This window comes from Balaenoptera physalus, assembly GCF_965194825.1.
Source record: "Balaenoptera physalus genome assembly, chromosome: 15".
In the NCBI taxonomy this organism is placed as follows: domain Eukaryota; kingdom Metazoa; phylum Chordata; class Mammalia; order Artiodactyla; family Balaenopteridae; genus Balaenoptera; species Balaenoptera physalus.
This window is the reverse complement of record NC_138894.1, coordinates 17,098,363-17,125,068: the sequence shown is the minus strand read 5'-3', so window position 1 is coordinate 17,125,068 and position 26,706 is coordinate 17,098,363. Positions and strand designations below refer to the sequence as shown.

The window sequence follows — 26,706 nt, the reverse complement described above, 5'->3', positions numbered from 1 at the left end:
ACAAGTATTTTTCCATATATAATGTTTTACCTAGCTTTTATGAATGCCGTCACCACGTAGTTTTGTATCTGCACAGAAACCAAAATAAATTTCAAATGTTAAAGCTCTAAAATCATTAAATTAAATTTTCTCCTTTTTTTTTAAAAAGCATAGTCGATATACAACATTATATTAGTTTCAGGTATACAACATAGTGATTCGACATTTGTATACATTACAAATTGATCACAGTAAGTCTAGTAACCATCTGTCACCATACAAAGTTATTTCAGTATTATTGATTATATTGTACCTCTTAATCCCCCTCTTAATAAATTTAATAGTACTGTATTGAAATTGATTAAAATAAGGCCTAACGTAAGTGGAAGGTCATTTTTTTTTTAACCTTTAGCCTTCACTCACCTTCCCACCCGATCCCCATGTAAGTACCAACACACTGGAAACGCATTCCCAGGCTTTGCACACGTTCTGTAATTTTCCATGTTCTGATTGACTGACTGCCAACCTCGCTCCTCCTCCTCACGAGGCAGCCCTTGTCCTAGGTTGGGAGTAGCTGGGCTTCTTGTCATAATACACTCGTTACCTCTCGGCTTGTCCTTTGCTGTACCCTTGGCTTGAAAGCTCTCTCCACCTGCATCAACCCCAGTGAAGTTGTCTTTCCAGGCCTCTGCCCTGACTGCGAACGCCCGTCTCGCTGTGTATTTTAGGAAGCTAAGTCTTGAGGCTCAGGCCCTGAGGTCTGGGAGGGTATCTTGGTGCTGGCATGGTGAAAACCCAATTTAACCCCGATCATAAGGAAGACGAGCCTAGGCCCTGGCTGCACGCGCACTGGATGTTCTGTAACATACACCTCGCTAACTAATGCGTCCTGTCAGCTCCCTGCCCCCACGTCCACATGGACCCTATCACAGGCGTTTCCCCACCCGCTGAAAGCCAGTGGAACGAGAAAAATGGGATCTGGAGCCTCTGAACCTATGGAACTACAACCCAAACCATGCTCATCAGGCACCCTCTCTCCACTGCGTAGAACTCCCGCGGAGAGGCACTAAGGGGGAATGGGAGGAGACGCCTCGGGCCCATGGGACCACCCTGCTTCAGCCGACCAACACTCTCAAGGGTTCTAGCCACCTGACAAAAGAATATTTGGTTTGATGGCTCAGAGTTAGGAGGTGTGGGTGTGGGATGCAGAGCGCTGCATGATGAACCATTAAAGTCACCCAAGTCAGTAGCCCACGCTGGGCCTTTCATAGAGACAGCATGTTGTAAAAGGTATGGAAGATTACCACCTGCCTGGCTGGAAGAGCTTCAGTTTAAGAACCACCATCTAGGCACCTCCCTGATGGTCCAGTGGTTAAGACTGCACTCCCATTGCAGACGGCAGGACTTCAATCCCTGGTCAGGGTAAGATCCCACGTGCCATGCAGCACAGCCAAAAAAAAAAAACAGGCACCATCTATGCTACACTTGTGTGTCGGACCTCTTATTCAGAAATCAAAAACGAGTGCTTTACGTGATCGAGGAGCTAATGCAGAAAGACATGGGTAAGTCAGGGGCTGTGCCAGAGCACTGGCCAAATTTCCTCTGACTCATCCCTGACCAAACTAATTCTTCTTCTTCTGTGCCTGGACCCTTGCGCCAAGCTTCTGAAGGTCTGAGTACAGGTTCCGCTTCAGGATGGCGCTGCTGCACAGCAGGGCCCCTTGCAGGGCTCCCATCAACCCACAGGTGAAGACATCCTGGCCTAGGAGACAAAAGCAGAGGCCCGTGGGCATCGCTGCCCCCCCCAAGTGGGGGACAGGGGTGGACAAGGGCCCCTGGGCCAGGGCCACCCAGAGATGGCTTCAGACCAGGACCAGGGTCCACAGCTGCCGAGGCAGGCCAGCTCAGGCTGTGGGAGGCTGCAGGGGGCAGAAGGATCTGAGGACAAGCATGGAGGACTCTGGGTGACAGGGAAGCCCAGGGTCTCAGGTCCTGGCAAAATGCAGCAGTCAGTGTACCTGTCAGGTAGAGGTTGGGGATGGGGCTCTGGGCCCTCATGGAGGCCATCGCACCAGGATGCAGGCGGCCCAGGTCATGGTCAGCCCCGTAGCAGGCCCCCCGGGGAGCTGCCAGGTAGAACTGACTGGTCAACGGGGACCCTCCAGTCACACTGTCCACCTGAGGAGGCAAAAGAGGCAGCTGAAGAGTGGGAGTGGGACCTTGTGAGACCCCCACCTCCTTGCCTGCCCCTGCACGAGCTGCCTGCCGGCACGGGCTCCCTATCCCTTCCTGGAGCTCAGTCAGCCCGGGCCTCGTTCCCCTGCCCCAAAGAAAGGGTAGAGATGCACCAGCCACAGGAGTCTGCCCTCCTACCTTCCCCTCCAGCTGTGGGAACAGCTTCAGGATGACCGACAGAGCGGCTTCAACAAAGGAGCTCTTGAGGGTCTCGTAGCTGCTGCTCCGCTTTCCCCGGGGCTCGTCCCGCCATTCCTCGAACCACTCATAGGAGGTGGGCACCAGCACGACCCCTGTGGAGCGGCCTGGGGACGCAGGGCCGGGTCACTACTGCTGCCCCTCCCCCGCCCAAGGCTCCGCCCCAGAACCTCAAGCCCCACCTGAAAACCGGTCCTCCCACGTCGGGTCCTTGGCCGACGGGAAAGCAATGAAGAGAACGGGAATGTGCTCTACAGCCTTGTCCGCAGGCAGAGAGAGGTAGTGCTCCATTCTGGGGGAGGAGAGGGGCTGTCAGTCCCGGCCTTGTTCCCCGCAGCCACCAGCACCACCCCGAGGGCAGGGCACCCCCAGGGACCCCCGAAGGGATGAAGCCAAGGCACAGCCTAGGTAGGGAGAAGCCCTTCGGGAGTAGATTCTTGCCCATTTCCTCCCATCCTGCATGCTGCTGCTTCTCCCCCAGCATCAGGGGAGGACACCCTCCCCACACACGCACACCCACGCCTTACGCCGTGTCCATGTCTGTGTCAAAATAAATGTAGTAGTTGGTAGACGGCAGCCCTAGGTCCTTCTTGGTGCCTCGGAGGCAGATGAAGACAGAGAACATGCTCAAGCCGGGCCGCACCATCCCCAGCTGCCGCTTCACACCTGCAGACAGGCGGCAGGGCCGCGTGAACAAGGCCACCAACTGCTGCCCCTGCCCTGGGAACCTGCGGACGCCCGCTCACCTCATCTGCAGCCTCAGATGTTTGGACAACTCGACCTGGCAGGGGCCTGCTCTTCGGTCTCCTGCCTGTGAAGGCCACGGCCTCAGACTTCTGCTCTGAGCGCCTTGAGGAGCAGTGAGTGACGCCCGGCTCTCTGAGCCGCTCACTGCCTCCCATCGTCCCCTTAATGTCTCAGTTATGAGCGGATGACGGGGCTCTGCACTACAAAGACCACGGCTAGGAACAGTGTTTGGTTGTAAGCCTTGGCTTCGGTATTAAGTTGAATACAAAGCATCTAATGACTGAATATGCATAATTCCTCCTGTGCTGAACAGTCAGCACAAGGCCTTAAAATGGTAAGTGATGCAGATGAACAGATGCGAAATGGCATCACTGGCACTTGGCATTTCAGGGTTCATCTGGGGAGGAGGGAAGAATAGCACTGAGGAGGAAGGCAGCAGTCACCGTGGGAGCCTTTGGATGTCCCCTGGACCGAAGCCACTGGGCATTCCCACCTCTCAACAGCTGAGCCCAGACCAGTTTTCTTGAAATTGCTTCCACAGAGTCTTATCCTGTGTTCCCATTCCCAGGACCATTTCCAGCCCCTGCCTGAGGGATAAGTCGCCACTGGCTGCTCTGCTTAATTCATGTAACAAATATTTGTTGAGGACCTGAAATGCGCTGGATCTTCTGCGAGGCCCTGGGGACACTGCAAGGAATCGGACGTGATGCCTGTCCCCGGTCCACTTTCCTGAAGAAGCTGGCTCTCCTATTAGAGGCTGCAAAGACCTGAGTGCTACGGGTAGGGTGACCATAAAACTTATCATCCAGAACAGGCCACTTCTGAGTGAAGCGGGCGTTGTAACAATTACAGCAGGACAACGGGCATGAGACTTCCAGACACCCAGCCACCCAGCTGTGGGAGCGCCGAGGGGGGCAGGGGATGTGGTGAGGAGTAGTAATTGCCCTGGAAAATCAGGAGCGCCTTCTCCCCTGGGTCCCAGCATCGTTGGGGAACCACAGCTGCGGGCACCCCCTTTCCAGGTGGGGCAGGGTGGGCACGGAGAGAACCAGGGGCCCAGGAGTGATACCCCCAGGTCTTCAGAAGCCCCTTAGCACAGCCATTACCTCCACCCAGCCCCTTCTGTCCCTTTCCCCAGCTAGAAGGAAGGGGTCCAGGAGCCACTCACCTGGCAGAAAAATAGAACCTTGGGTCTCAAATCAGGCACACAACGATGAGACCAAGCCCTGCTTCTCCACACCAGCCTTAGCTGCCCTACTGATTTTGTCAAACTAGTCTTCCCTACTCAAAACACCTCTCCAAACTACCCCCAGTAACCTCCTCAAAGCTCAGCCCTGGAATTTAAGAAAGGCGCTCCTATTCACAAAGGCTCCCTCTGCCTGACCACCCCACCTCCACCCTCAACCCCAACTAGCACTGCCTGTCCCAAGGCCACCAGATATCCCGTTCCCATCTCTGAGAGGGAGACAGAACTGTGAGAATCTCTACCCCCAAACAGCTGGAAACGAAGGAATGCCAGCACCTGGGGTCTCTGAGTTAAGCATCACTGCTGCCACTGTCTGAAATGCTCTCAAACTGCGATTCATCCAGCTCCCGCTCGAGAGAGGCAGCTGGTCCTTCAGGCAGGTAGGGGCTGGCACATGAGACTGTCTTCAGGGCTGAGATACGTAAGAGCAGTGGAAGCTGCTTCCGCCAGTGAAGGGAGGCAAGCTCAGCAGCTAAGTCCGTGGCGTGGCTGCCTGGAGAGAAGGCGGGCCCGGGGGAACACTGGGCCCATCAGGGGACAGTGTCAGGGTTCAGAGTTCCTGAGAGAGAGGGAGGCACGAAGTACCAAAGGCCACTGGGCAGTCTCTGCCCCACCCCACTCAGCTCACCCGGCCTGAGAGAGGGGAGGCCCCTGCTGGCAGCAGATGCCGGCCGAGGCCCAGCTAAGCGAGGCAAAGGGCTGAGGAGGCCAGTTCCCGGGAGCACACGGCCTGTACCTCAGAGACAGTCATGACGGCCACCCACCCTCTCCCCCACCAGGAAATCCAAGGCCTCACTTCTCTACTGAACCCACCTCCCTGGGCCCGCTCTCCGGGGCGGAGCGCTCTTTCCACTGCTCTCTGGGCTCCTCCCCGGGCACCAGTGAAGTCCACCCCAAACTCATCGTGAGCGGCTCCCTACTCCCCACCTCCCACCCCAGCCAGAGGCCTTTACGCAGATGCCGCTCCCTCCCTCCTGGATCGCTGGTCCCCTCCCAGCCAGCGGCCTCCTCCCCTCAATCACATCGGGAGCTGCCAGCTACCTTTCCAAATGGTGGCGTCCCAGCTAACCTTGGCTCAGCCACTCTGTTCCTTGTGGGCCGACCTGCTCCCCTGCCCCTTCGAGTGAGGCCTTCTCTCTGGAAGCCCCATGCTTCCCAGCCCAGAGGGGGCCAGGAGCCCAGGCTTAGGAGTCAGACACACCAGCCTTCTCCTCTCAGCTCGGCCACCTCCAGCTGGGTGGCCTTGGGCAGTTATTCACCTGTGTGCCTCTGTTTCCCCAGCCATCAACATTAGGATGACGAGCTCTCTACCCAGTGGCTGAGTATAAAAGGCAAGGACAAAAACAGGCTTTTATTTTTGGACACGGCCTATCAGTGGAGACGACTAGACTGAGGCTTATTTTGAGTTCAGGGCTCAAGCAGCAGAGGATACTCCTGCAGCCTCAGCACCAATACGGAGCTGCTTCCTAAAGAGGCAGGAAAATAAGGCCCACAACAATATTATCAAGACCTTCCTTCTTCTCCACGCCAGCCTTAGCTTCCCTTACCAACAATATCAGATCAGGCTTCCCCACTCAAAATAAGTGAGAAATTAAGGAAGGAAGCAGGATTCACACGGCAAACTCAGTGAAAATCCAAGAAACGTTCCTTGAGGACTCAACCCACCATCATTGACTATCAGAGAGATGATCTAAGATCTAGGGAAACTGGAAATGGGCAACTAGGACTGGAGACTTGAAAGAGGAAAGGGAAACATGGTTGAGGTGATAAGGGGAAAGGGAGTAAATATGCCAAGAATGAAATGAGAGATAAGGACCAAAGGGTCTTTGGGGAGGATGTGATACAAAGGAAGTTGATCCCACCCCCTAAACAGAGGCCTGCTGGGAACGGATGTTAGAAACGGGTGTGTTCACCTTCTCTGCCTATGGAGGGTCAAAGGGCAGCGCCAACGCTGGGGGAAGCACCAGCCAGGCTGAGCCAGCTGGTTGCAGAGGGCAGGCCTGGGGCACTTGGAGGACAGTGACGCAGCCCAGTAGTTTACCTGGCAGACGGCGGGCCTTCTCTGGCAACAAGTACTCATAGGTATTGAATAATCCTGCGTTGGAGATCACGATGGGGCAATAGATGTTCACCAGCTCCTGACCCTCCTTCACAGTGACACCTGCAGGCACAAGAGCTTGGCTGAGGTTCTGTAAGCTCCAGGAGGATGAGAAAGGTCCCTGTTCCCCACCCCCCAGATCTCTCCCACATTGACCTCGAGCGGGCAGGCCCCAGGCCAAACTGTAAAGTAAGGGAACCATCCTGAAGCACTGCCCTCTTGGCTCACGGTCCCTGCACTGGCTTCCTACCTCTCTCCCCACCCTGCGTGGGCGCTCTTCTCTTGAGCAACCCACCAACCTTCACACGAACCCCGAAAGAGCCCATGGGCTGAAGGCCTTCACTGGAATCCTAGACCCTTCTTCACAGCTGCCAGAGTTCCCGTTCCAACACGCTCTTTTTAAAATCCTCCAGTGACACCTAACCTCTACTTAAATTCCAAGGTCTTGTCTCAGCCTTCCCTGATGTGGTCCCTTTCGTGCGTCCAGCCTCATCTCTGGCCATTCTCACTAAACTATTAGGCAGGACTGTATGAAATAGCTGATAGTCAACCATTTTTTTAACCTATAAATGTGGCAGTCTCTTATGATTCCACCTAATATTTTCAGATGCCTAAAAATACTCAGCTCTTTCATACCTCTGTGCCTCTGCACATTCTGTTCCCCCTGCCTGGAATAACCACCCCTCCCCTCTGGCTAGCTTCCTCTCACCCTTCATGACCTCCCTCTGAGGCCTTCCCTGTTCCACCATGCTCTGTGCCACCTCCATCCTTGGTGCCTACCTCTATGTGGCACTTTAATTATATCACAGTCATCTTCCCTGTGAGACTGGAAACTTCTTGAGTTAGAGATTAGGATTTACTTATCTTTTATCACCTAGCACGTGAAAAACACAAATAAATGTATCTGCAACTGAATTTAATTGAACTGATAAACCCACCTTGGTTCACAGACCCCCTGACGGCTGGAAGGAGAACTTGCTCATGAACATGAGAGAAAGTCTCACACATCGGACAGCCACCCCTCTCTCACCACCGGGAACTTCCCAGTCTCTTCTACACATATGTCCTTGGAGACCGCTGACGGCATTTTCTCCCTTGATTTTTGCGTGCCCTGGGCTACCCACTCACCACCTCCTCCTTGAAAGACTCCTCTGGTGAATTTACTGTCACACCAGCTCTATTTTCCCCAGGCCTCTCTCTGCCCCCTTAGCTGATGCTTCTGAAGCACCCGCAGCCTGGATGGCCTGTTCTGTGTACCAGAGTCCTTCCTTGCATAGAGCCTCTCCTCACAGAGTTCATCCACGGTGGGATTTTGACTCTCTGTGCAGGTGACAGCAAACACCTGAGCCGGGGTAGACTCTGGGTCCCACTCTGCCATTTACAGATTGAAGGCAGGGCATCCTGCTGGCCTCCACACCACCCTACAAGCACCCAGGTTACGTACTCCCTCCATCAGTCACTGAACAAACACTTACTGGGCTCTATTATGTGCTAAAGTCTATAGACATAAAGATTAAAAAGACACAGCCCCTACACTCAGGAGGTCCTAGATTACCAGATAACTATTTTTATCTATTGAATAAATGATGAAATACTGTTCTCTGGGAACCATGCCACCCTTTATCCTTCCCACATCCCTTTTGCTTCCAGGCCAATCACTATCCCCGGGCAGCTCCAGCTTGGGGCAGATTCCAGCCTTCAACCCCCAACTTGGAGGTCAGTTCTTCTACACCTTCTGCCCTCAGTGCTTTCTTTGCTCTGCACCCAGAGACCCCAGGTCTCTCCCACCCCGGCCAGGGACTGTGAAGACACTGCAGGGCTCTTACCGCAGGCTTTCCCAGCTGAGTCCAGCAAGATGCTCTGCACAGGGGCCCTCGTCAAGACAGCACCCCCGGCCCGCTGAATCACAGGGATGGTGTGGAAAGCGATTTCACTGGAACCCCCTCGGGGATAAAAGGCCCCTTTTATGTAGTGGTCAACCAGCAGAGCATGCATGGCAAAGGTGGTGTGGCTGGCGGTCACACCTACAGAAGGAAGGAAGGGGTGATGAGGCAGGAGGGGCAGTGGCACCTTCGTTCAGAAAGGAACACGGGTTCCCATCAGAAAACACACAGCCTTTGGGAATTCCCTGGCGGTCCAGTGGGTTAGGACTCGGTGCTTTCACTGCCAGGGGCCCGGGTTCAATCCCTGGTTGGGGAACTAAGATCCCGCAAGCCGTGAGGCATGGCCAAAAAAAAAAAAAGAAAACACGTAGCCTGAGTCTATGCATCCCAGGATCCAAGTGATCCCCAGGGCTCAGGGCAGCCAGAGGGCCTGTTTCCATCCAAATGTGGGGAACGGGGAACCTTACAGGTCTTGGGGCCAGTGGGAATGTCCTCCCTGCAAACTGCCATGCTGCCAGGGAGGACAGTGTTGGTTGGAAAGGAAAGTCATCCAGGGCGTGGGTGAAGGGAATTTTTATCAGTGTGTCCAGCAGGGAGGTGGACAGACATCTCCTCCATAAGCTCCAGAGGGCCTGGGGTGTGTGCTGTTCCATTTCAGTCAGCCAAGCAGGCTCAGGAAGAAAGACTGAGAGCCAGGAGCTGCCTGGGGCCCAAGGCCAGTACCCACCATAAGTGGGGAAGATGTAGCTGAGCACGGCCTGGAGCTCCGGGGAGGCTGGCAGCTCCCGCAGGACCTCGGCCAGGCTCTGGGTGGATGCATGGAGGAACGGAGAGAAACGGGTGAGCAGCCCATACTTGTTGAGGGCCTGAACCATGGGCAGCGGGAGGATCTTCAACAAGATGGCATGAATGACTCCTCTGGATACCACCTGGGGAAGGGAATGAGCAGGGAGGAACAGGTCTCATCTCCTGACTCACCTTTCCAACAGCCTGCATAGCCCGAGGGCCCAGCAACACTTAGCCCTGGCTGAACTTGGCTGAATTTGGATTTTAAAACTCTGTACTTGGGACTTCCCTGGTGGCAAAGTGGTTAAGAATCCACCTGCCAATGCAGGGGACGCGGGTTCGATCCCTGGTCCGGGAAGATCCCACATGCCACGGAGCAACTAAGCCTGGACGCCACAACTACTGAGCCCGCATGCCCCAACTACTGAAGCCCACTTGCGTAGAGCCCGTGCTCCGCAATGAGAGAAGCCACTGCAATGACAAGCCCGCACACCGCAATGAGTAGCCCCAACTCGCCGCAACTAGAGAAAGCCCGTGCACAGCAATGAAGACCCAAAGTAGCCAAATATAAAAAAGTAAATAAATTTATAAACAAAAAAACAAAAAACTCCGTACTCTGTGAATTTTTCCCATTCTACCCTCAAGTGAGTCCTTTTTTGCTTCTCAGTTTCCGGCCCAAATTCCTTTTGAATAATCCCAATTAGATGAAGTGAAAAAGAGTGGTGATATGACCACAGGGAGGCCAGCGTGGTCAGGGAGGAGAGCCGAGCGCCCCCCAGAGGCCAGAGTGAGAGTGGCAGCTGTGGAGCCTAGGCTCCAGAGACAGAGGGCCCACCGGGGCACAGAGGCCAACTCCGGTGGAGGCTGAGTTCCAGACAGACAGGCCTGTTCCTCCTTCCTGCCTCCCTTACCCGTCACTCCGCTAATGAGGAAGGTCAGCCTTGTTGGGAATAAGCAGGGGGTCCTCAGCATGTCCGTGTTACCTTAACCAGCCTTATATACTTGTCGATGGCAGCTTCTTCCTGGGGAAACTTCTCCTTGAGGCCCTGTATGTAGGCTTTCTCCCCACTGTACATGGGAAACTCCTTTCGGCCATTGGGCCCTTCTAGTACCATGATGTCAAAGGGAGAGGCCGTGGGAGCCCAGTCCAACTGCCCCTCAGTGATCTGGTCCAAGATAAAACGGCCAAAGCTGCCCTCCTGCATGCGCCCGATATAATGGATTCCTGTTGGGAGACAGAAAAACAAAGTGTCATAGGGATATGGGGATTGAGCCCTGGAAAAGCTGCAACAAGGAAGCAAGGTGAAAGAGGTTGTCCTGCAGGGCTGAGTCTGTGCCCAGAGGGGGTACCCACCCTTTCTGTAGAGGGGAGTTGCAGCAGAAACCACCAAATCCCTGCCCAGTTCAGCTGCCAGCGGGTACAGCTGTCAGACAAGGAAAGCGGTGCCCAGGGAGAAGACGGGGCCTCCAAAATCACAGAAATGCCCAGGATCGTCCCACCATGGCTGCTCCAAACCTCCTGCTCCCAGCCCTTTTCCACAGAAGCCTTACCCGTGTCAAATTCAAGGCCATCCTGTCCAAAGGTATGACAACAGCCTCCCGCCTTGGTATGTTGTTCCAGCACCAGAACTCGCTTGCCAGCTTTGGTTAGGATCGCAGCTGCCGCCAGGCCCCCAAAGCCACTGCCTATCACCACCACATCCAGCTTCTCTGGCACTCGATGGGCTGAGAAAGCTGCAGCAGATGGAGGAGATGGAGGTGGGGGCTTCTCGGGGTGGGGGGGAGCAGTGAAAGGGCAGTGATGTGGAAACCAACGCAGAATTCTCTAGCTTGTACAACGCCAGAAAACTCTAGAGCAGTTTGGCAAGGAGCTCCTGACTAAAATGTCCCAAACGTTTTACCTGGGAAATATTCAGGACCAGCCAGGCGGGTTAAACAAAGTGATTTGGTTTGATCTGAACAGATTTTAGCAAAGCCACTATGTAGCTGGGGATTTTTCCTACTTGCAAAGAAAGTAAAAAATCCACAAACTATCATAGGAACAGAACAATGCTGACAGCAGTACAGGCTGAGAAACCTAAGTGCAGACAGAGAGCGAGCTAGGGAAGAAAGAAAACAAGGAGGAGAGGGACGGGGGCCAGTGCAGGCTGCTGGCTCATGGACCGGTCCATTCACAAGCAGGTTATCTTTGGAAAATGCAGGGTCTGCAGCTAGCAGTGGAGCAGCCCAGTCGGATGATGGTTCTTCAACATCCTGATGCAGAGGCAGGACAGAGCTGCTCTGAGAAATCGTGGAGGTGGGGTTGAGGAGGAAGCACCTAAACAAGACAAAACTGGACAGCCTGTGGTGCTGTATGGGCACTTCCTACACAAGATCTGTTCTTTCAAGATCACTCCTAAAGGGACTTCCCTGGTGGTGCAAGGGTTAAGAATCCACCTGCCAATGCAGGGAACACGGGTTCAACCCCTGGTCCGGGAAGATCCCACACACTGCGGAGCAACCAAGCCTGTGCACCACAAGTACTGAGCCTGCGCTCTAGAGCCCACAAGCCACAACTACTGAGCCCACGTGCCACAACTACTGAAGCCCGCACACCTAGAGGCCGTGCTCCACAAGAGAAGCCACCACAATGAGAAGCCCACGCACCACAACAAAGACCTAACACAGCCATAAATAAATAAATTTATTTTTTAAAAAAAAAGATCACTCCTGAAGAACTGAGATTTGGAATTTTTCAAGCTGCTAGAGAACTCAGTAAACTTTCAACTTTTCAAACGTTTTTAGAAAGACCTATAGTGAAAAATATATTTCATATTCACATCCCAGAACATATGTTAGTATATAATATAAATACCTGAAACAGAAGTTTCACAATACTTGCCAGAACCATGTATTATGCACTCTGATATTTTCCATTCTACTGCCATTTAAAATGTTAGTTGCAACCCATTAAATTGATTTCATGACCCACTAAGAGATCACAACCTGGTTTGAAACACAGTTAAACTAGTCATCTCATTTTTAGACCAATCCAGATAAATGGAGTGACTTGCTAATGGTTTCACAGCAAATTAGTGACAGAGTCCAATTAAAACTCTGATCTCAGAAGTTCAAACTAATAGGTCTTCCACTTAGAACAATACTGTCTCCAACTGTGTAGCAAGACTTGTTGCACAGAATACTAAAATTTACAAGTGAACAGGTGAGAGAGATCTTGGATATCAACAGGTTATTCTTTTTACAGGTTATTCTTTTTTTTTTCTTCTTTTTTTCTTTTTTAAGCAGCAGAACTCTTTCTTTAAACCTTAGAAGAAACTCACAAATACTTTTTAAAGATGACAGTGCAGGTCAATGGAAGAGCAGCTCTGAGCCTGAGGCATCCTGTTGAGCCTCGTTTCAACCACAAGAGATGGGAGCAGGCATAACCAGTTAAATCACTTGATGGGCCAAATGCAATCTCCTATAAAGATTTCTGTGCAGCTCTCCCAAGTCCCTGAACCCATGGGGAAGATAAGTGAAAACGTTAAGGTTTTAAAGCAAAGTAGGGGAAAAGTCTCCTCTTGTTTATCCGGTTAGCCACCGCTATACTAAGTGGCAGGGCCTGAGCGTGGCTATGCCAAAAACTTGGCTCGCCGAGGACGATGCCCGCGCCCGTGTGGCCACGATTCCCCGGGCCTGCGGGGACCAAGGCTCTCGCCAGTGGCGGACTCTAAAGCGGGTGCCTCCACGTGCAAAGAAGCCCTCCCATCGCTCTGCATCTGGGGAACGCTAACCCGCGAGGATGCCCGGGCGCAGCCTCGGACCCCGGGGTCCCTCCCGCTCACCTTGCTTGAGAACCTTCTTCCTGGCCTCCTTGTCGGTCACCAGGGGCGCGGGTGGCCGCTTGACATCCTCGGAGAAGGGGTTCGGGGAGCTGCCGGAGAACAACCCCTTGCAAACTTTGCCGAGGACGGCCAGCAGCAGCGCAGCCAGCGGCAGCAGCAACAGCCACATCGCGCTGGCGCCGGAACCCGTCCGCTCCGACTGCGCCCGGACTCTGCGGCCGCGGCTCTGCCCAGTTAATTTATCCTCGCACCCGGAAGGCAGAACCAACTTTGGCCACTGCTCAGCCAGGCCCTTTTTGGCCAGAAGCCAAGTCTCCGGCGGAGATTGACCCTCGCGGCTCGTCGTACTCACGTCTCTGGCGGCGCGGAGGGCCGTGCGCATGCGCGGAGGAGGCGCGGAGGGGCTGAGGCACCCCAATCGCGAATGCTCTGGGAACTCGGGGACTCCGCTGGCGAGCCCCGGGGGTCCGAGGAGAAGGGATGTGGGGCGGAAGTGGTCGCCCTGGGGCGAGACAAGGCTGAGAGTTGCAGAACAGAGAGAGACTCCCTACTGGCAGACCGGACACCTCGGTTGTGGTCTCGCTGGATGACCTGAGGCAAGTTGCTTTCCTGTTTTCCCCACCGAGAAAGTTTCTGTCCGGAGTCCCCACCCTCTCCGGCTGGGTGTCTCGATGGACTGAGATCTCTGTTAACATACGCGCATCGCAGCCGGCGAGCACCGGGATCTGTGACCCCAAATTGGCCAGTCGTTTTGGCCGCGGCGCCCCCCTGGGATGGTGATGCCTGCGGCAGAGGCCTGGTTGGGGCTGGAGGGGCCGGGGAGGCCCCAGCGACAAGGCCGATGAAAGAACTGGCATACCCGTGTGCGCATTTGTATTTAAGGTGTGGACCCAATTTCTAGATTAAATACCTATTCAGAGAGTTTAAGCTCCAGCAAGCTTAAACTTAAAATCATTCCCCTTAATGTAGCTCATTGCCTAAAGTGGGTGCACCATAAAAATAAACAAGGACCTACTGTATAGCACAGGGAACTATATTCAATACCTTGTAATAACCTATAATGGAAAATTATCCGAAAAAGAATATCTGTATTCAGATATATATTATATATATAATTGAATCACTGTGCTGTACACCTGAAACTAACGTGACATTGAAAATCAACTCTACTTCAATTTAAAAAAATTTTTTTAATTAAAAAAGTAAAGTGGGTGCACCATAAATACTGAATTTGGAAAGGATCCATCTCTATAGGAAGGCCATTTCTTCAGGCCTAGCTATGAGGAACTTGCCTAATATTGGTAGGAGTGACTTTGTGACTTTGAGTACTTGCTTGTTTGACAGTTTCTGCTCTTTTCTTTCTCTGTTACAGATAGTAACTGTCCCTGTTGAAGCCCCCAGCAGGGCTGCAGCCAGAACTGAGGCGCTAGCAGGCATGTAAAGCTGGTCATGCATCTACGCTGCTTGATACATTTCGAGCCCAGTAACAGAAGAGCCTTCCTGAGATTGCTGTCACCATACTTGCCTGTCACCTTCGCAAGGTTGGCCAGTGTGTGAGTGTTTGGTCATATGCTGTCATGGAGGTCAAGGAGGAGGGAAAGGAAAGGGAGGCAGATGCTGAGACCCCAGAGAGAGCTAGTTCCTGAGGAGCCATGACTTCCCCTCAATTACAGTGAGCCAAATGTCTAGCCCTAGAGTCGGGAGGTGTTCCTGGTCTTGGTGTTAGGAATCAGTCAGTGCGTCCTGCCCCCTGACAAAGAGTCCATCTTGTTACTGGCAGCCAGTTTGTAGGGAACCCAGATCATATTCTCTGGAGGGCTGACCTCAGAGCAGTGCCACCCTCCTTCCTTAGTCAACCAAGTCTGGGGAATTCCCTGGCGGTCCAGTGGTTAGGACTTCACGCTTTCACTGCCAAGGGCCTGGGTTCAACCCCTGGTCAGGGAACTAAGAGCCTGCAAGCCGTGCAGCGTGCCAAAAAAAAAAAAAGTCAACCAAGTTTGTGAGGTATGACTGCCAGTCATCTGCGTACTTATCCAGATTCTTGTTGTGACAGACATCCATGGTGTCCACTTCCCCCACGATGAGGTGTGGGCCTGTCCAGCCCTCTTCCTAAGGTGGACTCATGGGAGGAAGGGCTTAGAGCTAGCCAGACTGGCTAGGCAGCTGCCGCAGGTACAATATTGGTGCTAACTGAGGAAGGGTAGGCACAGTGTTGCATTTTGAGTTTCTACTGTCATAGGAACCGAATCTGGTATTAGGCCCAACCTGCGTCTGAGACCTAAGCAAAGCCTGAGCACTTCAGCTAAGACCACGCACCAACGTGTCACTCTAAATTAGCCTCACCCCTTTGAGATGCTGCCCCAGATCTCAGTAACTTCATCGTCAGAAACAGATCCCCACCACTTACAGTGGTGCTGCCTCCTGGGTACTGATGGTCCAGCCCTCGGACTCCTGCAGGGACCCCCTTCTTTCCATCCAGTGACATGGATAGTAAGAGGCAGGCATTTGGCTAAAGCAGCCTGTTTATTCAGAATATGTTTACAGCTGCTTGAAGATTTTTTTTTTTTTTTTTCTTATTAGGCATCAGTTTTATACATATCAGTGTATACATGTCAATCCCAATCGCCCAATTCAGCACACCACCATCCCCACCTCACCGCAGTTTTCCCCCCTTGGTGTCCATATGTCCATTCTCTACATCTGTGTCTCAACTTCTGCCCTGCAAACTGGCTCATCTGTACCATTTTTCTAGGTTCCTGCTTGAAGATTTTTAAAGTCAGTTCTTAACAGAAGCATAACTGAATGACGGAACCAGTTTTATTCTTTAATTTTTTTTTTTTTTTTTTCAGGGCTGAGGCTCCAGAGAGCTCAGGAACTTCTTTCGGGACTCACAGAAACCTACACCCTGGTGATGGCACACAGGGACTGTTTTCTTGTTCTTAGTCTAAATGACTGCCAAGAAGGAAGGCAAAGGTAGAAGAGTTGGATCTCGGGCTCTCCCCAGAGCTTCTAATCTCAGACCTTATTAAACTCCTTTCTGAGCCCAAGGACAAAGCTCACTTGAACAAATGATTTTGAGTCATGAATGAGAAGTCTTGCTCTTTCCATAATGAGAAAGAATTAAGAGATGGACAGGTAAGCAAGCACTTCTGTTTGGGAAAGAAGGTGTTGGTTTGGGTTATGTTGTTAATAGTAATAAGACAGAGCATACATCAAGAGGGCGTGGAGGTTTAGAAATGTGTAGGAAAAATCCTCACTATAGTTCTCTTTGTTCTATTAGAAGACGCTTCTAGTCACTTCTGGGTCAATTGCCTTTCCTGACAGCTTATTTTCTAAGTGGGCTATGGGATTTTGGTCTGGATTTGCTTGGGTGGGAGGAGAATTTCAGGCAGAATCCCCCAAGAAATGTGTATTTTATCAGTTTGGGTTGTTTACCTTACTGGCCCTTTCTCTCTCCAACACGTGTTTTGGCCTGATTATTGTCAGGACCCCTGATTCAATGTGCTATGTCTTTTTTTTTTCTTTTCGGCTGCACTGGATCTTAGTTGCAGCATGCAGGATCTAGTTCCCCGACCAGGGATCGAACCCAGGCCCCCGGCATTGGGAGCGCAGGGTCTTACCCACCGGGCCACCAGGGAAGTCCCCCAATGTGCTATGTCTTTGTGTGAGCCTGGTGGCTTACCCTGCATTCCTTACCTTTTTCACTACCTTGCCCAGAAACAGTCTTAAATGGAGCCTGTGGGATTCAGTGACCAGAATGGGGACAAAGCCTGTGCTTTGGGAGTCCAGGGAGGTTTTTGTCACTGTTCTAAGATAGGTGAACTGTTCTTCCAGAGAACATCCATCTTTGGACACTAGAGGGGACTGAATCGGAGAGGGAAAGGAAGGATAACATGAGTCCTGAGCACACAGACTTCTCCAGGGAGCTGTTCAGCACGATGAATTACCAGATATTTTTGAGAATGTATCTTGAGCCTAGTGCTGTGCAAATGGTCTAAGAAATATAAAACAAGTATACGAGAAGGTCCCTGCACTCAAAGCGGCAGAGTCTGACTGGGGAGACGGGTCTTTTGCACAGGCCCTTGTGCCACATACAGAGGGGCTGTAAGACTTAGAGACGTGAGGGACCACTGTAGCCCCAGTTGGTAAGGTCGGCCACCCCGAGGAGGTGGAACTGATCTTGAAGAGACCAGAAAACACTGAGAAGGTGGAGGAGGGGGTGGATTCTGGAGGAAAACCACATGACCCAAGGGCTGGAGGTGAGAGGAGCTGCAGTGAATATGTTCATTGGATCAAAGTGGGAGACAATAGTGCTTAGGCATCGTGAGGCCAGTTATGGAGGAGTTAGCTCAGCTGTGGTGTGTTTAGGTGTCCATTCTTGTGTCCCAGGGAAAAAGAAATCAAAAAAATCAAAGCTGTGTTTAAGGAGTGTTAGTTGGCAAAAATATGTGGAAGGGATTAGAGTAACAGGACAATCTGGGATTCTCGGGCCTTGACGTAAGCAATGATTCCTTTAATTATTATTTTTTCTTTTATCTATTTTAGAGAAAATAATTCTGCAGATGGTTCAAAATCCAAAAGTACAGAGGATGTACATATAGTGAAAAAACTACCTTGCACCCTTGTCCCCCAGCTACCCAATTTTCCCGATAGAGGCAAAGTTACTACTTCCTTGGATATAATTCTGGAAATAGTCTCTGTAAAGACAAGCAAATATATTTATGTGTTTTTTAGAAATTCAAATGGTAAAATAGTGTATATACTCTGCCCTTTGTGTTTTCACTTAATATATCATGAAGATTGTTCCAAGTTGTCCATAAAGCACTTTCTTACTCTTTTTTATGGCTGTATAGGATCTCATTGAGTGGATATGCTTTAATTTGTTTAAAATTAGTCCATTAGTGACAACTAGATTTATCATGGTGATCATTTTGAAATGTATAGAAATATCAAATCACTGTGCTGTGCACCAGGAACTAACATTGTTGTAGGTCAATTATACTTCAAAAACAAACAAATAGGGACTTCTCTGGTGGCACAGTGGTTAAGAATCCGCCTGCCAATGCAGGGGACACGGGTTCAATCCCTGGTCCGGGAAGATCCCACATGCCACGGAGCAGCTAAGCCCATGCACCACAATTACTGAGCCTGCGCTCTAGAGCCAGCGAGCCACAACTACTGAAGCCTGCGTGCCTAGAGACCATGCTCTGCAACGAGGAGCCACCGCAGTGAGAAGCCCACACACTGCAACAAAGAGCAGCCCTCACTCGCCACAACTAGAGAAAGCCCGCACGCAGCAACGAAGACCAACACGACCAAAAATAAAAAAATCAAAATCAAAAACAAACAAACAAAAACAAACAAAGGAACTCATAGAAAAAGAGATCAGATTTGTGGCTACCAGAGGTGGGGGTGGAATTGGATGAAGGCAGTCAAAAGGTACAAACTTCCAGTTATAAGAAAATAAGTACTAGGAATGTAATGTACAACATGATAAAGATAACACTGCTGTATATTATAAACGAAAGTTATTAAAAGTAAATCCTAAGAGTTCTCATCACAGGAAAAAAAAATTTTTTTTCTATTTGTTGATGTTGAATCTATAGGAGATGATGGATGTTCACTAAACCTATTGTAGTCATCATTTCATGATGTATATAAGTCAGCTCATTATGCTGTACACCTTAAACTCATACAGTGCTGTCTGTCAGTTATATCTCTAAAACGGGGGGGAAAATTATATAAAGTATAATAAAAAGTCCATTAGTGGACAGTCAGGATTTTTCTAGCTTTTTGTTTTTATAAACAGTACTACCATGAATAACACTGTAAGCATGTCATTTGTACATGGATGACTGTATGTGTTAGATAAATTCCTAGAATGAAATTGCAGGCCCCAAATGTGCACAGCATATGTGATTTCATCAGGTATTGTCAAGCCAGAGAGGTGGTACCAGTTCACTCTCCAGTGTCTTATAACTCTTGGTCGTCTAGCCAGCACAGTGTTACCACACTTTTTGATCTTTGATAATAGGATAAATGAAAAACTTCTCAGAGTAGTTTTATTTGACATTTTTCTTGTTATAAGTAAGGTTGAGCATTTCTTCACATGTTTAAGAACTATTTGTGTTTCCTTTTATGTAAACCATCCATATCCGTGCCAGTTTTTCTACTGGGTTGGTTTTTTTCCTTACTGATTTGTAGGATTTTTTTTTTTTTAACATATTAGGAAAATTAGCCCTGTGTTGGTGATATGAGTTGCAAAAAGTTGGTCAGATGGTTTTTTAAGCTCCAGTAGGGGGAAGGTTTGGCTGAGCAGAAAGGCCAAAAGTGAGGAAATTGCTTCGCTCAACTTTACTTACTCAGAGCCCTGAGACCTTGAACGGAGCCAGGAAATCTGTATAATATTATATTAACACTGGGCTTCCCTGGTGGCGCAGTGGTTAAGAATCTGCCTGCCAATGCAGGGGACACGGGTTTGATCCTTGGTCCGTGAGGATCCCACATGCCACAGAGCAACTAAGCCCGTGCGCCACAACTACTGAGCCTGCGCTCTAGAGCCCGCGAGCCACGACTACTGCGCCCACGTGCCACAACTGCTGAAGCCTGTGCACCTAGAGCCCGTGCTCCGCAACAAGAGAAGCCACCGCGATGAGAAGCCCATGCACCACAACGAAGAGTAGATCCCGCTCGCCACAAGTAGAGAGAGCCCACGCGCAGCAGTGAAGACCCAACGCGGCCAAAAATAAATAAAATACATTAAAAAAAATTTTTTTTTAAAGATCATATTAACATTAACTAAGCTTTTCGCGGTTTTTTTTAAGACCGATTAAACAGGAGTTTTCCCTTACAGTATTCCTTGTAGTTGACTTCTCGGGAGTTCATCCATTTTCTGTGTGTGTGTTCCTGGAAAAAGGTGTGACGTTTAAGCTGTCATCTTTGAGGGACTACTACGTGCCCAGGAGACTGACTTTGGTTTGTTTTGCAGGTTGAAAGGGTGTCTGCTGGGTGCCCTCCACCATGTGACGAGGACAACAGTGCTCTTCTGGCTTTCAGGGGAATTCCTGTACGTATCACCCACACCTCAGTGCTTCCTGTCGGTAGAAGCTTGTGTTACTTGCTGCTGTGTGGTGCCAGGCACCGGGACACAGGGTGGCACAGACCCTGCCCTCCAGTAGCTCACGCTTTGGGTGGGGGGATGGGGAGGGCACAGACATGCAAAACAACCTCTATCTAATAAGATAATTGTTATAATGAGGCAGAATATAAAGTGCAGCGGGAATACCGAAAACACACCTCTGTCTCAGTTGAGTGGATTTTTGTCTGTTTGCTCTCCAAGGAGGGCATATATTCATACTTGTCCCCACATCACCCAACTGCTCCATCATAGTTGGCATTTTCTGGGTGCTTCGCTTTAAGATTGGCTTTAACCAACGCATGTGGGAAGACTAGATTCTTCTGGCCTCCAGTTTCGAGGACACTCGGTACAGCGGGTGGGACTTGTTTGTGTGGGTGGGGGGGGACATGGACTCCGCCTTCACACTAAAGGTCAGCTGCCCCTACAGATCTCAGAGTTGAAGAACCACGGCATCCTCCAGGCCCTGACGGCAGAAGCGAATGGCTGGGAGCCGGCTGGTAAGTCCCCCTCGGAGCCTGGGAGGGACTCAAGGCGGAGCTCCCTATGGGTCTGCTTTTCCTCATTTGAATTTCTCTCACTACTTTTCCTGTAGAATTTTTTAAATATACATATTTATTTATTTATTTATTTTTGGCTGCGTTGGGTCTTGGTTGCTGTGCACGGGCTTTCTCTAGTTGCGGGGAGCGGGGGCTACTCTTCGTTGCAGTGTGCGGGCTTCTCATTGCGGTGGCTTCTTTTGTTGCAGAGCACGGGCTCTAGGCACGCGGGCTCAGTAGTTGTGGCTCGCGGGCTCTAGAGCACAGGCTCAGTAGTTGTGGCACACGGGCTTAGTTACTCCGCGGCATGTGGGATCTTCCCGGACCAGGGCTTGAACCCATGTCCCCTGCATTGGCGGGCGGATTCCTAACCACTGCGCCACCAGGGATGTACCTTCTGTAGAACTTCACAGATTTATCATCCTTCAAGGGAAGTTAGAGACCTGAGTTCTAATTTGGCCCCACAAGCCCTGCTGGTAGCTTGCTGTGCGCCTTTTGGGCAAATCATATAAACTGTGTCTACAGTGGAAATATTAGTACCTCCTGTGTCCTCAAAGGGATGTTGTGATAATGAAATGAGACAGAGTGGGTGAAAAGCCTTTGAAAAGTTATCTTGTTTTATCTGCTTGACATGGCTCTTCCCATACTATATTTAAAGCTCATTCTACTTGCTAATTTATTACACAGAAAAGCACACTCACCAATTCAGAAGAACCAGTTCTGGAGTCAGATATCTCTGGCCTAAGTTCTGGCTCTTTCACCCATCAGCCCTATGACCTTGAGCAAGTTACTTAATCTTTCTGACCCTCACTTTCCTCATCTGTAAAACAGGGATTATATCAGAACCTGTATGATAGGAATTGTGTAAGGATTAAGTGAGATAATGTAAAGTGCGTAGCACACAGAATGTAAATCATAGTGAGCGCTCATTGGTGTGTATTGTTATCTTTAAATTCTGCAGACTGAAAACGTAATCTCTAAGAATATGGGGTCTGTTAAAAATATTCCAATGTAGAAAAATTATATGGAGGTGTGTAAAGTATCTTTTAATTGCATTTTGTCTTTACCATGTGGTGACAAACCTAACATTTATTAGAGGTGTTGCCTTAAATGCCAAAATATTTTCTATTTCAGTACAACTGGCATTTATGTGCCAGATTTTTTTTTTAATTTATTTTAATTTATTTTTTTCACTGTGTTGGGTCTTTGTGCAAGGGCTTTCTCTAGTTGCGGCAAGCGGGGGCCACTCTTCATCGCGGTGCACGGGCCTCTCACTATTGCGGCCTCTCTTGTTGCGGAGCACAGGCTCCAGACGCGCAGGCTCAGTAGTTGTGGCTCACGGGCCTAGTTGCTCCGCGGCATGTGGGATCCTCCCAGACCAGGGCTCGAACCCATGTCCCCTGCATTAGCAGGCAGATTCTCAACCACTGCACCACCAGGGAAGCCCCCTGCCAGATATTTTTAATCATATTAAACAACTACAATTTTTTCCCCAGATTGCTCTCAGCTTATTTAAAGTAATAGGCCAACTAAATCAGCTGTGCTGTTTACTATGTGAATAAGTAGAAGAGGGCCTAAATAAAGGAGGCAATCGACAAAAGGAAAAACGATAAAGAGCCGTACTAACGTGAGCTGGGTTTGTTATACTGGAGGTTTGTGTTTTGGCTCCTCGTTCTTCTGGCAGTGTAGGGGAAAAATAGTATTTACGTCAGGATCATCTTCAGAGGTGGGAGTCCTAAAGGAACAAGGAAAGGAGAGAGATGCTCTTACATGGGTTGGATGTTGGTCTCCAGTTTGGGCACCAGATTGCGTTGCTGCTTGAGACCTTGGACTTTCTCTTGACTACCTTGCTGTCACAGTAAGCTCCCACACCTTTGCCTGTGAGGTTTGTGCTCCTGGCTCACAACCTTTCATCAGCTCGTTTGTAGGTGAAGGTGTGTGGGGTGAAAGATTGATCGAGTTGCTTACAATGATCTGAAGGGTGACAAGTCAGTGAAGCTGGCTGTGGATGAGGGGTGAAGGGTGGGGAGCTTCTTCTCAGCGTCGTGATGAGCATCCATGGCTGCTGTTCCGCGCTTCTTGTTTCGCCACTTTGTCCCGCTTTTTCATCTCCCACGGATCCAGCATGCTGGAAGTAAGTTTTATTTTCTTCTCTGTCCCAGGTTGAGTGTTCTGTATTCTGTTGAAGTTATCTAGTTTGGAAGCCCTAATGTAGTCTGCTACCCCGGGGTGGGGCTGGCAAGATTGAATGTCCTAGAGGTCCAGGATTCAGGACCCCAGACCCATCTCATCTGCTCCCACCGTCCACATCCCTGCCAGACCCGAGCCCACAACTGCGTCAGTGATACTAGCTGCTGTTTATTGAGCAAGTGGCCTTTGGGCCACATACTCCCCTAGAATCTGAAGAGTTAAGTCATCCTCACAATAGTTGGAAGAGTGATTACAAATGGTTAAGTAACCTGCCCAAAGAAGTACAGCTCGTGAGGGACAGAGATGAAAAGTTCACGAGCTATTTGGCTCTACACTGTGCTTTCGCAACTGTCCCCTCCAGCGCCCCAGCAGCCTCCTTGTCCTCATTATCCTTTAGTGTTTTGAGTTTTTGGTAGCTTTTTCTTTCATTTGCAAGTATACTTCCAAAACAGTTCACCGTCACGTGATGTCCTCAGCCCGGATTGCGAGGCAGAGGGGAGCTGTCCTAACCTGCTTTCACCACCCAGGCTAGAAGGCTCACGAGTTTGGGTGTCAGACGGAGGTCTCTCCATCCCCCCACTGTTTGCCAGTGTCCTCCGTAGCAAATGGGAAAAGCCAGTGATGGGCCATGCTGCCAGCAATTTGGGCCAGAGAGTGGCAGCTGTGGTGTGGAGAAGAGGGCTGTGTGGTGGTTATAGAGCGCCTGTCCTGCTGCTTTTTTCTTCTGTTTCCCCCGCTTTTGTTGTGCTTTCATTCATTCATCACACATTCCTTGTGGGGAATTCCCAGGCAGTCTAGTGATTAGGACTCTGCACTTCCACTGCAGGGGGCACGGGTTTGATCCCTGGTCGGGGAACTAAGATCCTGCATGCTGCAAAGTGCGGCCAAAAACAAAACAAACGAACAAAAAACAACAACAACAAAAACATTCATTGTGCGCCTGTCATGTGTCAGGCGCTGAGAACCCTACCTTCCTGTGGCTCCCAGTGCAGTGGGCAAGACAGTTACAACATGGTGATAAGCGTGGGGTGTCGGGGTCTCTCATGGAGCAGCTCCTAACACGGATTACAGAGGCTAAAGAAGGCACCCAGGTGAGGGTGATACCGGAATTGGCTGAAGGATGAGATGGAACTGCGCCAGAAGGGGCTGGAACTGAAGGTGGGAGAGTGGGGTGTGCAGAGGCACCCAAGGGGTGTGTTGAGAGACTTCAGGTACTTCTGGATGCCCTAGGACAGAGCCAGAGAGGTAACAAGGCTCCCGATTGTGAAGAGTTGGGGTTTCATCTTGAGAATTATGGAGAATCCCTGGAGGGTTCTAGGCAGCAGGCTGACGTCAGATCTGCCTTTTTGAAAGCTCACTCTGGCATATCAGAGGGCAGCGACAGGGCCCAAGGCAGGCAGGTGAGGCCGGGGGCTACGACAGCAATCCGGACACACCTAGATCTCAGAGGGTCTCCTTTTCTCACTATTGCAGTTATGAATACAGAGGTGCTCCGAGCCCAAGAAGAATGGGAAGCTGTGGACAGTATCCAGCCAGAGACAGGTAACCGCAGGGATGGCGCCGCCTCCTCACAGCCCGCTGCTGCTAAACACACGATCCACCCGTGTGGCTCATGTTCTGTGCCTCTGGGATTAGGATACAGAATTCCTGGGTCTTATTGTTTTCAATACGTGACATAGGATAAAATCGCTTTTCCCAGTTCAGAGGTGATGCCATTGACCTCTGGAGGGAATGGGGATGAATGCCATGGGGAGAGGGCCGCCGGCCGTGAGAGAAGACAGGGAGGACCTTGGTCAGGGTCAACTTCTGCAGGGTGATGAGGTCAGGCAGAGGATGGAGGCAGGCAGCCAGGACCCCTGTGTCAGGTCGAGCAGGTTGTTCACTATACAAGGAAGTCCCTGGAAATGGGGGCTGAAGCCCTCTGCTGGAAGCCTCTGAGGGCTGCATCAAAAACTGTCTCTCGTGCCTTTCAGGAGGTTTGGATGGAGCTGTGGGAGGGGAGAACTGGGACCCAAATCTAGCCTGAGCCCCACTTGAGCTCCTGAAGAGATGTTAGAGTGGACTGTATCAGCCATCACCTGTATTGCGGACTGATGAGTCAGTACCCTGTGACGAAGGCTGGATAGGGGATCATTCACATCCAGGGCGTGAGAAGGGGCAGAGTAGAAGATAGGAAAGGCCCCTAAACAAACCTGTAGCATGCTCCTACGTGGGTACCTCCTCCAGGCAGTGACTTGCCCCCGCTCACAGATGAGTGGACATTAGGGACCCCTGCAGATCTATCCCCACTCACTTCAGGGCTTAGCCTAGTCAGCCTCTGCACAGCCGGGTCCGAAAGGGAGTCAGCCCAGCAGATAATGCCACCCCCTTGACAGAGGGTTGGTTGTAACTGTAGGTGTCTGACGTTTACAGCTGAAAGTCAGCGCTGGGCTTAGAGGTGACAACCAGCGGCCCTCAGTAAATGTCTGCTGATAGAATGACTACTGTTACAAGTGCCAGAGTGTCTTCCCTTTTGCCACAGGGAGCCGGGCCAGCTCAGACCAGCCTGGGCAGCTAATCTCTTTCAGTGAGGCCCTCCAGCATTTCCAGACCGTGGACCTCTCTTCCTTCAAGGTATGACAGTAGGGAGGTTTGGGGGTCTCAAGCAAAGCACTTTCTTACCAGGAGCCAGGCTTCTTCCCCACCAGGATAGGGCACTGGGCAAGCAAGATGGAAATTTCCAGGTGAGGGCTCTGTCTCAACTAAGAAATATCGGGGCACAGGATCACAAGTGGCCAAGGACCCACATGTCGTGGGCCCCGGCAGCCTTTCAGGGACTGTGCCCCCGGAGCTCTAGTGGCCCTGTCTCATAGGGGCCCGTGGAGCTGCTCCCGCTCTCCCCTCCTAGGGATGGGGAGGTCTGCAGTCAGATGCTAGGGAGCTCCTTGGGGAAGCAGGGCAGCCTGTCCAGAGAGCTGAGTAATTCACTGCCACCGTAGGAAAATCTTCCATCCCCTAGAGGAACAAGAAGTTATTTGGGAATTTAAAAAATATGTGGGGTTGGAAAAAGAAAGAATATTAAGGAGAGTAAAAGCTGACAAGCTTTCTGGGGAATCTTGAGTGACCAGTAGTAAGTTTAGAGAACTGTGATTTCAGATCTTCAACCTAAAGCCTGGCTCAAGGAGAGAGGCTAAAAAGATAGGAATCAGATTGGTTTGTAGGACCCAGAGATCCAGAGGCTGCTGAAATCAGAGTATCCTAAGCCCTGCGGCAATGGCTGTGAACAAGGAGAAGTCAGCAGGAGCTGGTTTAGGCACTGCTGCTGTGGTGTGGACAGACAGTGCCAGCTCCCCTCAGGGGTATCCTGCTCCAAAAAAGTGCCCACTGACTGTTTGTTTGTTTGTTTGGCTGTGCCACATGGCATGTGGGATCTTAGTTCCCCGACCAGGGATTGAACCAACGCCCCTTGCATTGCAAGGGTGCAGTCTTAACCACTGGACCGCCAGAGAAGTCCCGCCCACTGACTGTCTTATCTTAGAAGTTGAGAGGGCTGTTAGACTTTATATTTATGTCCTTTACAGAAAGAGAGAGAGACAGACATACAAAGGGTAGAAGCAGCCCTGCTGGGAAACTTGGCCTGGCATCTGTGAGATGCCAGCCCCCATAGCCAGCCACCTCTAGCTTCCTTGGTAGTCAGTGACATAGCTATTTCTGGAAAAGCCCAGAGGACCAAATGTAGACAACCGGTTGATAAGGCCTGTGCTTGGGGACATCTCTCTCTACTTACAAAGAGCCTACGAGCTGGAAGAGCCTGTCTCCAGAGATTTGCAGTTGCTTCACAGCTTCTGCCCCATTTCCCTGGCCCAG

General features: G+C 50.8%; 2 protein-coding genes across 12 annotated transcripts in view; one reads left to right on the top strand and one right to left on the bottom strand.

Moving 5' to 3' along the window:
• Window positions 1-5: 5 nt before the first annotated feature.
• On the bottom strand, window positions 6-13,380 carry RETSAT (retinol saturase). 3 transcript variants are annotated; one of them, XM_082425916.1, is made up of 11 exons: window positions 12,997-13,380; window positions 10,724-10,906; window positions 10,156-10,397; window positions 9,114-9,315; window positions 8,330-8,527; window positions 6,447-6,566; window positions 2,940-3,078; window positions 2,595-2,704; window positions 2,353-2,519; window positions 1,998-2,157; window positions 6-68 (listed from the first exon to the last, which is right to left on the bottom strand). In XM_082425916.1, exons 1-11 carry the CDS (start codon window positions 13,376-13,378, stop codon window positions 31-33), a joined length of 1,941 nt encoding a protein of 646 aa, XP_082282042.1. In that variant the 5' UTR covers window positions 13,379-13,380; the 3' UTR covers window positions 6-30. The 3 variants fall into 3 exon arrangements, with proteins under 3 accessions (XP_082282042.1, XP_082282041.1, XP_082282043.1); XM_082425915.1 differs by lacking the exon at window positions 6-68 and adding an exon at window positions 108-1,741; XM_082425917.1 differs by lacking the exons at window positions 6-68; window positions 10,724-10,906 and adding an exon at window positions 108-1,741.
• ELMOD3 (ELMO domain containing 3) overlaps window positions 13,380-26,706 on the top strand; it is a 28,086-nt gene continuing 14,759 nt past the window's right edge. Inside the window, exons 1-8 of one of the 9 annotated variants that reach the window (XM_082425927.1) lie at window positions 13,383-13,592; window positions 14,369-14,549; window positions 15,846-16,131; window positions 17,542-18,435; window positions 19,985-20,062; window positions 20,562-20,631; window positions 24,334-24,402; window positions 25,379-25,473. In XM_082425927.1, the coding sequence (XP_082282053.1) occupies window positions 24,336-24,402; window positions 25,379-25,473 (162 nt within the window). In that variant the 5' untranslated portion in view covers window positions 13,383-13,592; window positions 14,369-14,549; window positions 15,846-16,131; ... (2 more) ...; window positions 20,562-20,631; window positions 24,334-24,335. Of the gene's footprint in view, window positions 13,597-13,634; window positions 13,879-14,368; window positions 14,550-15,845; window positions 16,132-17,541; window positions 18,436-19,984; window positions 20,063-20,549; window positions 20,632-24,333; window positions 24,403-25,378; window positions 25,474-26,706 lie in introns of those variants that run through there. The other 8 variants (XM_082425920.1, XM_082425919.1, XM_082425921.1 and 5 more) reach the window with 8 other exon arrangements.